Below are 12,780 nucleotides of genomic sequence, written 5' to 3'. Positions count from 1 at the left end.
CAGTGCTGGGAACCATTTAGAGAAATGCTATATTTTTAGAGAGTGACTGAGCCACTTCAGCATGCTAAGCACACCAGGAAAATTCTGACTTAGGAGGCATATCTACTGGTAACAAGTCTTATTCACGACCAGTGACTCCTGGCAGTGGTTACCAGCGTTCAGGCTACACTCTTGGGGCCCAGAAAGTTGCTACTGAATGTGACTCCATATAAACCCGAAGTATTTCAAAGATGAATACATAACCTGTCTTCTCAATATATATGGTATTATTTTTAAAATTCAAATCACCATTTTTAGTTTTAAAACATACACAATTGCTTTAAAATATTATTGAATCAATAAATAGCTTTGCTACCCTATATTTCAATGAATAGAAAAATCACATTTACTATCACAATTTTTTGGAAAAAAAATTTTTTTTAACTTTGGTATGGGAATCCTCAAACTAAAAAGAATTTCCTACATGCCCTCCCACTACTCTAAAATGTTTTCTAGAACCCAGTGACTTGGTTATAAATTATTACTGTACCTAAAGCCCTGAGGACACAGCAGAGAGAAGCTGGGTGAGGCAACACGATCAGCCTGCGGTACACCCACCCCCTGAGATGTCTGGACAAAGAACACTACCCAGCATAAAGGGCCAAGCCAGACCTCTAGCTTCAACTCTCAAACAAGAGCCAGAGGCCAGAATCGCTCAAAAGCTCTGCTAGACAACAGGCTTTCATTCTAAGTCAAGTAGATGTTAGCAAACAAACGGCTTAGCTTCTCAAACTTAGGAGGAGCCTAATTTTCTAGAATATATTTCCAAACTTTAAAAGAAAAAGCTTACCAAATAATTTTTGATGGTCATTTTAGGAAGTTCCCGTCTAGGGCTATTTTAAAAATTATTAGGTTCCTGAATCCCAAAACAAAAGCAGCTTGTTTCAAACTGCCAGGAAAGGGACACTAAACCAGACCCGGCAGCTGACTGCTTCGTTACACACCAAGCCTGTGTAACTCCTAAGACTTCACGCTTCTCAATTCTCAAGGCCACCCACAGAAGAAAGCAGCACTTCCTGCTGACTGTGCCCGCCCAAAACACTACCTACCACTATATCTGACGGCCTCGACTCTTATTAGAATGCTTATACAAGCCAGGTCTTTTCCAGAACAACATAGACCTTTTAAAATGGAAGGCAGCCCACTGTGGCAGAAAATACCTAGGTCAGTTAGCAGTTTTGGCAAATGACTTGGGACTATTTGAGTGGCAGTTTTTCCTCCCCTATAAAAATGGAAACTATATACTTTCTCAAATCTACTGGAAGGATCAAGTGAGATTACATGTATAACGTGTTTATCACAGTGCCTACAAACAGCACCAGTGATGCTCCTACTCTTTTGTAGAGAACAATGACCAAAAGGAGTAGGCAGTAACCAGAAAAAAATCTCACCAAACTGCCAGGAACTGCTGTCTCGGTCTAGGTTGGTCTTCAATGCTGATCAGCCTGAGCCCTCTCCAACCATTCCCAGGACGGGGCTCGGCCTTCAAATGCAATTCAACAGTTACCTTGATGTCAGCAGCAGGAATACAGGGCATACACAGGTGCACCTTTTTAATGATGCAGATACCTGCCTTTCACTTGGACATCATGTGGTATGGCTACTGTAGAGGAATATTTCATGTTTTTGAGAACTTTTAAAATCCCCTTACCCTGTGCAAATTTTCAAAATAACTGGGAAAGTAGCCATGATACACAGAGTATACAGCAGCATTTAAATTGGCAATAGAGTGAAAACAGATGTCTGAGTATGAAGGAATAACATTATTTTTAGAAGCCTAAACACAACTGGATGGGTGGGCAAGTTTCGGCATTTTCTGGTTAGGACAATGTTAATATCAAGTCTGCAAACCACAAAAAAGCTCCCCACTTTCCCTGAATAAAATGTGGTTTATTAAAAGGTGTGATACAACACACCATCATTTTACTAGTGGTCTGTTCCAAGGAGAGGGCTTCAAAGGCTTTAATCCAGAGAATTAAAAAAAAAGGAAAAAGGGATTCTACATGAAAGAGTTTGTCACTACCCTGAGATGGCAAAGAGAAAAATCCAAGTTCAGGACATCAGAACTCTGACTGATCGAGCCTACTATAACAACTCCCATCTCCCTGCCAAGGAGCACCTAAGGGCATGGTAGGACAAAAAGGGCAAAGTAGGACAAAAGGATTTTGGACTAAGAATCTTGGTTTTGACAATTTGAGAAATGAATTAAATCACTGTGGCAAAGTACCTAACAGTAAGCTCACTATTAATAATGACGATGATGGTAACAATTAAGACTCTAGAAAGCAATGGAAATATGGTTGTTTCTTTTAGGACTGTGCCTCAGGTTTTCCAGGAATTCCTTCTCAGTTCAGAGGCACTCTAAACTCTCTCCCTCCCACCCTACCCCCTTCCCCTCTTCCCCTCTACCCGTGTGTATATATGTGTGTATGTGTGTGGCAAGAATACCCATGAGAGATGAACCTTTGCAGAAAGCTAAGAATTCTTATTCTCTCCAGGCTTCATTTCTTATATTCTCATTTCCTGAATAATAAGGCTTGGCTACACTAAGCCAGGTTCCCTATTCTTCTTAAAAATTAGCCAGTTCCTCTTGGGTCAGTGTGGAAGGGCAAAGCTATCTGCTTGTCAGAGCCAAATATGGGAACGTATAGATGACAGGAGCCAGCACGTGACCTAGAGCTGTCAAGGCAGAGCAAGAAGGAGAGAAAGCAAAAGGTGCTGTGAACTGGCAACCTGGCAGAGTGTACGGCTAAAAACACAGACTCTACGGTTGTGTATGGTATCTTGTAATAATTAAAAGCAATCAATAATCTGCGTAAATCACACAACACAGTTCATGAGTCTATTGCAAGGGCTCAGAAGAGGGTACCTGTAGTTACTATAGTTTGCTTGTGGGGGCTTTACACCAGCCACATGGGCACAGCCGAGCCTGAGAGTCTCTCGTCTGTCTGATCCATGCATCAGGGAAACAACTCTTGACTTTGTGTGTCCACCCAGGAGAAGATAAAACACACTTACAAAAGAGAGGTAAAGAAATCTATTTTGATGAAGTACCAATGATCTCTAGTGTAAAAAAAAAAAAGCTGTATTGAGTGCAGAAGAATGTAAGGTTGATCACAGACTCAACTACCCACTAGCTGTGTGACCATGGGCAAGCTATTTAATCTGGGTAAGCCTCAGATTCCTCAACTTTAAATTGGGACAGGGCTTACCTTTCAAGTATTGTCCAGAGTGTAAAATGAGAAAATGCATTATAAAACGCTTAAAGTATCTATGACAAGTAATCACTCCATACGTAGTACATTATTTTTATTATTATTACTATGAGTGAATGTACCAAAGTATAAAACACCAACCCTTACACTAAGAGATCTAGCCCACAAAAATCTGGAGGAGACTCTTGTGGCCTACCAGTGGGTTTTCCTCAACCACACTCTAAGAACCACTGGGTAGACCACCGTGATGTAGAGGTTTTGTGTCAAATGGGGTTTTGCCCTATAGCTCTGTTTTCCCTCACATCTGCCTCCTCCACTAACTTTAAAATATTATTTCAGCCTGAGGAAATGGTTATGTTAGGTGGTGTCACATACTGTCATGCCACAGAAAACTCAATTCATACTGTAGGTTATGATAGTACTCACGGGAATGAAAATAATCTATGTCACCAAATCTTCAACCTGATCAAAGTCCTTGCAGAGTTCCTATTTATTAATGATTGATCTTAGACATCATCCTTCTTATAATAAAGGACTTGCTAAAAATTATTCAAGGAAATTTGGAGATATGTTATAAAGAATAGTTGGGAGGAGAAAAGTAAAAAGTAATATAGTTTCTAAGATATACGCATAAGCAGTCTTAGCAAAACTACACAGGGGGTAAAAGACAATCCCTCTCACCTGAAACACACACACCAATTTAAGGTCCAAGTTAACACCAAGTCTCAGTTACTAACACTGTTGGAGCAATTTATTCTAAGCTTTGAACTGTCAATAAATCAATTAATTCCTAAATTTTAGGATTTGTCTGGCAAAAGCTTTAACTCACTTAAAGCTTTTACTTCCCTAAAAGGTTACTTTACAGCTCATTTTAGGGAACAGAATACTCAAGACAACAGCTTGCATTTGAAATAATGATATTCCAGTCACATTTAGATTAACCATTAACCAAACAGTTCCATTAGTTCACATCACATCTGCCTTAAAAAGAAGTGGGCGGCTACAAAAAGCACATGTTTCTCTATTCAAGAATTTTGGCACAATAACTTTTATGTCTATCACCTGGGGGTGAGGATTACTTCACGTTTGGGAAGCCGACTATAACTTTATGGGTGATACAGCATTGCCTAGCAAAGGTTGAACTTTTTTCGCCAAGGAGGAAATAGTGAAGTAACCAAGACCTGCCAAGAACACATGTGAAAGAGTTAATGAGAAATGCCTGTGCATGTCTTTCCTGGTTCAGGGAAAAGGGCTAAATAATAAAACTGAACTAATTAGAACACATGAACAATATCAAACATCTCCAATGTCTCTCATCAAGTTCACAGAGTTTTACTGGTCTGGGGAAGTTGCACTCAAATCCAAAATGGTCCACGAGTAAAATCTGCTCTATAAAAACCACTTAACTATTGCTTAGAATCATATTTGAGTCCTTTTAATGAAAAAGTATGGGAAATTTACAGAGGAAACTGAGACTGCCTTCTCTAGTTCTCTAGAGGTGGCTCAAAAAGGTGAAACTATGTTTACCTGAAAAACTGGGCCTTGGATTTTGGAAATTTTATCAAATTAAAAAGGTAATTTTGGATTAAGGTTTCAATTAACTGTCAGCCTTGTAAAAGCATTTCACATTTTAGAAAAGTTACTTTTTTTTTTTTTAACAAAAAGGCACTATCCACTCTGAAGAATAGCTGCAGATTACACATTGTAATATATTTGCTCTAAGACTTCACCTTAAAAAAAAAGACTCGTTCTATGATTTTTAAGTCAACTGAACACTAAGCCCATAAAAAAGATAAATCATAAAATTACCTCTATATCCTGGATAATCTTTGGGTATAATGACCTATAAAATGAATTGGGAGGGCCATCTGTTGGTCTGTTTTTAAACAGGTACTGATCCCTGGCAAATAAAAACAAACAGATGTTACATTTTTGCACATAAAAGGGTGAATTTTATTTAAACATGGTGCTTACAAAGTGGTATCTTTCACGTTTTTTGATTTGCATTGAGCTTTAACAGTTCAAAAGCAGGATTTCTGACAATTAAATGTACATGTTTGACATAAGTTCAACTTAACAGTTCTTCACATGATCCTAACCTTTTATTTTCTGAATACCCAACACAATAATCTAGCCTTTCATTCTACAGTTCAATAAAAAGTGCTAATGTAGCTTTGTGAAAAATGTAACTTAGTACATATCATATTTCTTCCTATACAGAAAACATAGCCCTAGCCATCACTCACACCACTGCCTGTGTGTCCTGGCTGGGGCACTCTCTCTCTGTGCTAACTGGGCCAGGCTACTGACACGTACAGAGCTATAAAGCTGTATTTCAGAGACGATGGGTTGTCTCTGAAAAATCCTGCCTGTTGTACACCTCCCGTCTTCAACCAGGATCAATATCTAACAGCAAAATGGCATTATCTGACTTTCTCATCTGACTCTCCCTTTTCCATATCTATCTCTTGATAATGGTATCAACACCTAAGGAAAATGTGAAAGGAAAAGCATAAATATGTAGCTTTGAAAAGTCAAACTATACAATACATCCAACAGTTAATAAATATAAAGGAAATATGCATTTCAGAAGAGGTCATTCTAACAGCTTTAACGTTCCTCCTCTCAACTCTTGACCATGCATCTTTCTCCACTTGTTTAAAATAGGCCAACACATTAAGCCAGTATTTATAACTACACTTTTTAGTACTCAAACGGACCCTAGGTCAAAGAAACTGTCTTTCAAGGGAACAAGCAACCTGAATACTTACCAGCCTCTTCTTTCTGAAAGCCCCTTCCACAGGGGATCAGTGCGCACCATCCGTTCAATCAGCTTCTTCCAAAGCATTCCTTCAGAGATCACGCGCTGCCATTCTTTACACACCAGCTCTGCTGCACACAGAGACCTGGCATCCAGGTAGGAAAGAATGTTTTCTGCTATGTGATCTAAGCCTTGCTCTACAAAATACAAAAGGCAATGAAGGAATAGAAAGGGAGACGGAAATGTACCAGCTACCATTTCCTTAAAGATAAGAGGATGAAGAAATTCAGAACCAGGAAACATACCTGAGTAATATCAAAAGTTCTGCAGATACATACGTACATGAGTACCTAAACATACACACTTCTTTTTGGTTCTGATTTTTTAAGTAAAAACAACTTGATGGTATCAGTTCCTGGGTGTAAAAGTCAACCCTGGGCAGTTCTGTATTTGTCAGATGTTATAACAAAATATTTATTTTCATTTTCTTTTACAGAACTTTATGGGGTAATGACACCCCAAATTTTACAGATGAGGCAGAGCGGTAAAAGGATTCACGGTTTCACAACTAGAGGATAGTGAAGCCAAGAGTGGAACTCCGATCTCTTCCTCCAAAGTTTGCATTCTTTCCCCTTTGATTTACTGCTTCTCATAACAAATCATCCCATGAATACATGACCTATGTGAATCCCCTGGGGCTAAGGAGACAAAAAGGTGAAACACTAACTTATATGAAAAAGCTTATGAAAAAAAACACAACAATCCAAGAATTAAGTCAAGAGTACTTATTTGTACTTTTGTCAATCATTTTTCTCCATCTCTTTCTTATGCAGGTAAAATCCTCAAAACCATGAACCACATCCTAAAACTTTTAGACCCTTAGGAGGTTTAATCCTACACAATGCAAGTAGCCTTTCAAAGACAGCCAAGATTCAGACCTTGCCTGATATTCAAAGGTCAGACGATCCCTATGGTCAACACTGTTGCCACCTACATACTCCCATCCTGTGGTTCTGGACATGTCCTTCTGCAGCTACAGGAAATAAAGCTTATCCCCAGGTCTCCTCTGTGTTGCAGTGGGAACACTAAACTGTGTTAGAAGATTCCAATTTCAAGTCTCGGTTCACCACCAAGAAGCGCTATGACATGAAACAAACCCTTAAACAAACCCTTAAACACTCCTGATGCATCCCTGCCCCTTGCTTTCTTTACCATGTAACATGGCAATGGCCAACAACAACTGTCCTTTCTCATATTACCTGTATGAATCAACAAAGGTTTATGATAAGATTTTAAAGATAAAAAAGCATCATTCAAGGTTAATTTTTTTTTTCACGATAAACAAAAGCAGTACAGTCACACTGACTTGACAGGGTCTAGGTAAATCATTAAACTTTCAGAGCCTCAATTTCCTCATCTGTATAAAATGAGGATAATAATTTGTCTTATTTTGAAAATATAACGAGATGATGTATAAAAAGTGCTTTACAAACTAAGGTTTTTTCCCACTCTTGAGTATTTACACTGTTGATTATGATTTACAGGCCCTTCCCATACTAGTTCCACTCTACACGAGATCTAATACTCGAGGTATGATCTGATAAGGAAGACTGACTACGCTGGGGTCACTACATTCTCTTGCGCATGTCACTATGTTAGAGACAAGGCGACCAAAGGTTACACTGCCCTCATCTAGCAGTCACATCACAGCAGACTCCTAAGATGTTAGTCAGCTGAACTGAAACCTTAGGCATCTCCCCACCAAATGTCTATTAAATACAATTCCCCCTAATTCCGCATTGGTATGGCTAGGTTAAAAGGGGAGGGCAGCTTCACACAGAAGTCTACAGTTTCCCTCACTATAGTTCACTTTCAAAGCTTTATCTGACCCTTGAACGCAGCCTCTACAATTCTGATTCTGTCATCCAGAAGTGTGGACATTCCACACCAGATCTGCATGATGGGCAAATGTGGTTAAGTCTTATTCCAAGCTGTTGGCAAACATGCTAAATGGGTCAGAACCAAGGACAGCACCCATGATTCTATATTTCCCTTCAGGCTATTATACATCCATTCACTAAATACAAGGTACCAACCCTGAGCCACCCGTTCTATAATTATCTGTATTGTATACTATTTTCCAGCTCACGTCTCTCTATTCAGTCCTCAAAGATACTTGGAGAAACTGCCCCATGAAGACACTGCCATCTTTACATTATCAGGTAAATTTGGTATGGTTATTCTTTGTGTTCCCTTGCTGGTGCTTACTACATAAAGTTGGCATTGCAATTTTTTGTTTACAAGTTGGCACTACCTGCTTTGTGTCTCTTTTAAATATACGCAACCCATGTTCACTTTGGAAAAACTTTGCCTATACGAAAATATCTTTAAATCCCCAAACCTCACCGCTCAAGAGATAACGACCTTTGACATTCGGTACACTATATCCTTCTAGGCTTACAAAACACTACATAGTCTTTTCAACAGCTAATTAACTTTTGATAACTCGTTTGAGAATCCGGCCAGAATGGAACATCAAATTCAACAAACAATATCTCCCAAATACACTGTCTCCGGTTCTCTAGTTCTTAAAAACCAGGAAATTGGCTCGTCAATCATCTCTGGGTACTATCACGCAGGAGACGACCAAACACAGCTGTACAAGGTATATGTGCACAACCATACCCAGTAGCTCTGCCTATTGGTTTGTGATTATTTCTCAATGTTTCACAATTCTGAAAAAAACCACCTCAGGTTCTGTCACTATCCTGGCACACAACATCTCTAGGTCTACTTGTTACAGGAGCTGTGTGCTTCCTAAATATCTTCTTTCTTTCTGGGACAATTTTTCTACCCTTCCAGTTTTAAAGCCATTGTTCTTAGTGGCGAAAGAAAAAAGGATAAGTTAAACGAGGAGCGAAAATATGCTGTTTCTTCCTATCACCACTTCACCATCTGTTCCAAGTACACTCTCCCTTCATTCTTCTCACTCTTGCTCCAAATAGTGGGTTATTTTATTTTGTTTTTAACCCTGCCAAATTATGTAAACATTTTGGACAATTTCACATTATTCAGGGCTTGGACTTTTTGATTCCATTCCCAAAGATTCAGGCTACCCTTCTGTATATCTCCACGCCCGTCTTCCATCTAAGTGTATTTAAAATGAGGGAAATTCACGGACAATCACACGGGCTTCTACTTGTGCCTCTCCACTGACAAGATTGACAAATTATTATTCTGAACTTCAAATTTCAGAATCTCTCTACCCTCTTTGATCATATCTACTTTTACAGTCTCTAGCCATGGTCTAATAAACTTAGCTCTTCTCAATTTTCCTAATTCTGGGGTACTTATCTGACTATCTTCTACTTTCTACACTTAACATTAGCTCACAGTCACTTTCCAAGGTTTATGTTAATTATTAACCAAACTCTGCTAACTGGTTATAAACACACCCATAACCAACACCCCTCTCAAATCCTCTGCTCAGAGAGAAAACAAATAGATAAGAATATATTATATGGCTGCCTTTTCAGGCCTCAATGGCTGCCACATTCCCATGGTCTGTATATTAACTGGGAAAGCTGCATCCAAATCTTCCACCTGACTGAGTGGTCTATGAACTGGTTCTAGGAAGCCTGTGCAGTTATAATTGAATCCTCTAGGGTTAGTGATCTGAGAAACAACAGTAGCAAAAATAGATTTCTGAATATTCTCCTCATCAACTGAGTCAGAATATGTAGATGGTGGGCCCAGGAATCTATCTTCTTAAGAATTCAGTTCAGTTTAGTTGCTCAGTCGTGTCCAACTCTTTGCGACCCCATGGGCTGCAGCACACCAGGCTTCCCTGTTCATCACCAACTCCCGGAGCTTGCTCAAATTCATGTTCATCGAGTCAGTGATGCCATCCAACCATCTCATCCTCTGTCGTCCCCTTCTCCTCCTGCCTTCAATCTTTCCCAGCATCAGGGTCTTTTCCAATGAGTCAGTTCTTAAGAATTACCACCAGATAATTCCTACATGCTGGGAACTTCTGCTTTATAGCAACAATATCCCTTTTAGTCCTCATTGATGTTCCCCCACCTCTGGGCGATCAGCAAGATTCTGCATAAGGAAACTCATTATTCGACACATACCTCCTACTCTTTCAAATGCCACTGGTCCAATCTAGCAGCAGCTCAGTGAAATCTGGGGGATTTATTTCCTTTTGTTAATGCTTTAAATTCACTCCATCTTTCTAGGGTGCAGCATGTCTCAGTCTCTTGGAAAATGTACTGGCTATAGAGCTATATAACCTCGTGAAAGCAAATCAGTTTTCCTTTTTGGATCTCAGTCTTCCATAAAACAAGAGTAATATTAAATGCTTAAAATGGATTATCTCCTATAATCAGCATGATAACCCTCTGAGATAGGCTATCAATAGCCTCATTTTACAGAGAAGGATCTTCCTAACCCTGTTGGGAAGGTTAATAAGAAGAGGTTATTCAGGAGTAAGATACAGAGCAGAGACTTGCTAAATACCAGTCTCTCTTCTTCCTTCTTGCAGAAATTGCCTTAGCTGGTATCACTGGTTAAGGAAGCTAAGCAGTATTCCCTTCCCTTGTTATTTTCTGCAGAGAAAACATGACATACCTTCCCTGGCAAATCGCTAAGTCTTCCCTAATAGCTTGGAGTAAATCTCATATTCCTTAAATACTTAAAGAACAGGAATCACACAACCTCTATTTGGGCTCCTGGGAGTAGCCACTCCCAGGAGCCATGCAGACTTTATAACCTTCTGGTTTCAAGACTATTCAGAACAAAGAGGTTACTGAATCAGGTGGCCCATTTGCCTAAGCTAAAAAGTGCTCTGAGGTGTTACAACTAAGCATTTTCTTCAAGTATCAATGTCTGGCTCTCATTTACTCTATAGTGCCGAGACTCCCCCATCTCCCACCACACCCCCCTTTCCAAGGCAATAAGAGGACACATTATGGCCTCAGAAAATGAGTCCAGAATACTGCACACACAGTGCTGAAGAAGTGCTGCTGTTGCTAATTATACGCACCAGATGAAGGTCTGGAAATTTTTCAATAATAAATTAAAACAATTAAAAGGCAAAATTTCAAAGCTCAGTATGTAAATAACACTGCACCAAAATGAAACTCAAATGTGTAATGTCAGTTCAATGCCCTTGACTCTAGCCAGTTTCAAGACAGCTGCTTAGATCATACAATTACAGAAACTTTTATTATTTTAGAAACGCATTTCAAAGAGCAGCTGCAAAGAAATTTTCTTCCCCACCCACCCCTGCTGTCCCTTCCCCCTCCCTAGTCACAAATCTAGCTGTAAAACCTGAAGTCAGAAACTTTCTTTCCTGACAGCAACAGTATGTCACTGGATTTCTTTAACTTGGAATATACTGACCTAAAGATTCAGACTAAAATGAAGTAAAATAATGCTCAGGTCACAAAGTCCAACATTTTGTTATGCCAACAGAGTGGCGCACACACCTACCTAAATGATGTCAGGATGAATCAATTCGGAAATCAGTGGGTGAATAATTAAAACTTCCTGGCAATAAATCGCATTGCCCCTGGAGAAGCAGGTGTTTCCTGCCTCTCTGGACTTTTTTTTCCCCCTTAAACTGTCATCCTCAGACTACCTACCAGATGCCAGGCATATTATGTACATTATCTTTAATCTTCACAATATCCTATGAAGTATTAGAATTATTCCCACACTGATAAGGAAACTGAGGCTCCAAACAGTGAGCTCACGTATTAGGTGCAGGTGATGGGATTCAAACAGAGGGGCCGTCAGAGTCAACGACCGGCCACTCCACTGTCACACTGCATCTCTGCTCCTGCAACCAACCTAAAGCCGACAGTCTGGTTCTTCCACAGCTCCCAAGACCACTGATCTCATCTCTGTCGCATTTACAGTCCGTAATGGTTTATCATCCTTACTTGGGGGACAAAGGAATAAACCATGGCCATGAAGCTAAGTGTTTTTAAAATTCTTAATTGCTCAGACACCTCACCAATACTTATCATCCTTCTTGAAGTACAATCTGTCTCTACTTCAAATGGTATAAATTTTCCCTTTAACAACAGTTCTTACAAACCACAAACTTAGCCTGCAGAAATTGACATTGCAGACTAAACATTTACCATGATTTTTAAAAAAGCATATCATAATTATCACTTTTTCCACTGAACCAAAAGGAGCCAGAGACCACAAACATTTTCCATTTTCCCTACACTGACAGGTACGATATTCACAGTAAGTATTAAAAAGCGAAAACTACAGACCATTTTTAGAGAATTAATGGTTTTTACAATCAAAAGAAGTCTTGACTGTCAATTTCAACAAAGTAAAAATTCAAACTCAGGATTATCCACAGTAAAAGCTAAACATCAAACTAGAATAATGATTAGCAAGTTACTCCACACGTTATCAAATCTAAGTATGAACAAACACATGGACCTGTTTCTTTCCTAAAGCTCTTTCTTGAGGCACGGTCTGTGCTAAGGAACTAATGCCAGATTTAATCCAAGTCTACTAGACAGCAAATAACACAATCAACTTGGCCAGCTTGTCCCCCGGTATTAGATTCGTATGTATGATATATACTGACACATGTATATATGTTCAGATCAAATCCTGCTAAAACAAATAGCATTTTAACAAAAATATTTCCATGTCCCAGCCAATGGTCCATTCATTTCATGTAATATTCAGTACCACAAAATTCCACTTTAACAGAGATATGGACAGTGCCTT

At 39.3% G+C, this 12,780-nt stretch overlaps 1 protein-coding gene across 32 annotated transcripts in view; it reads right to left on the bottom strand.

Moving 5' to 3' along the window:
- Nucleotides 1-12,780, bottom strand: part of FBXW11 (F-box and WD repeat domain containing 11) — a 188,193-nt gene that overhangs the window by 86,174 nt on the left and 89,239 nt on the right. For all 32 annotated transcript variants that reach the window (XM_081520752.1, XM_081520746.1, XM_081520721.1 and 29 more), the window contains 2 exons: nucleotides 6,026-6,212; nucleotides 5,064-5,154 (listed from right to left, as the gene is read on the bottom strand). In XM_081520752.1, coding sequence (XP_081376878.1) covers nucleotides 5,064-5,154; nucleotides 6,026-6,212 — 278 coding nt within the window. The remainder of the gene's footprint in view (nucleotides 1-5,063; nucleotides 5,155-6,025; nucleotides 6,213-12,780) is intronic.

The sequence above is a fragment of the Giraffa tippelskirchi genome, chromosome 8, assembly GCF_054371585.1.
Source record: "Giraffa tippelskirchi isolate mGirTip1 chromosome 8, T2T-mGirTip1v1.2.pri, whole genome shotgun sequence".
Classification (NCBI taxonomy): Eukaryota; Metazoa; Chordata; class Mammalia; order Artiodactyla; family Giraffidae; genus Giraffa; species Giraffa tippelskirchi.
Note: the sequence above shows the minus strand (reverse complement) of the source record. Positions and strands in the feature narration are given on the sequence as shown.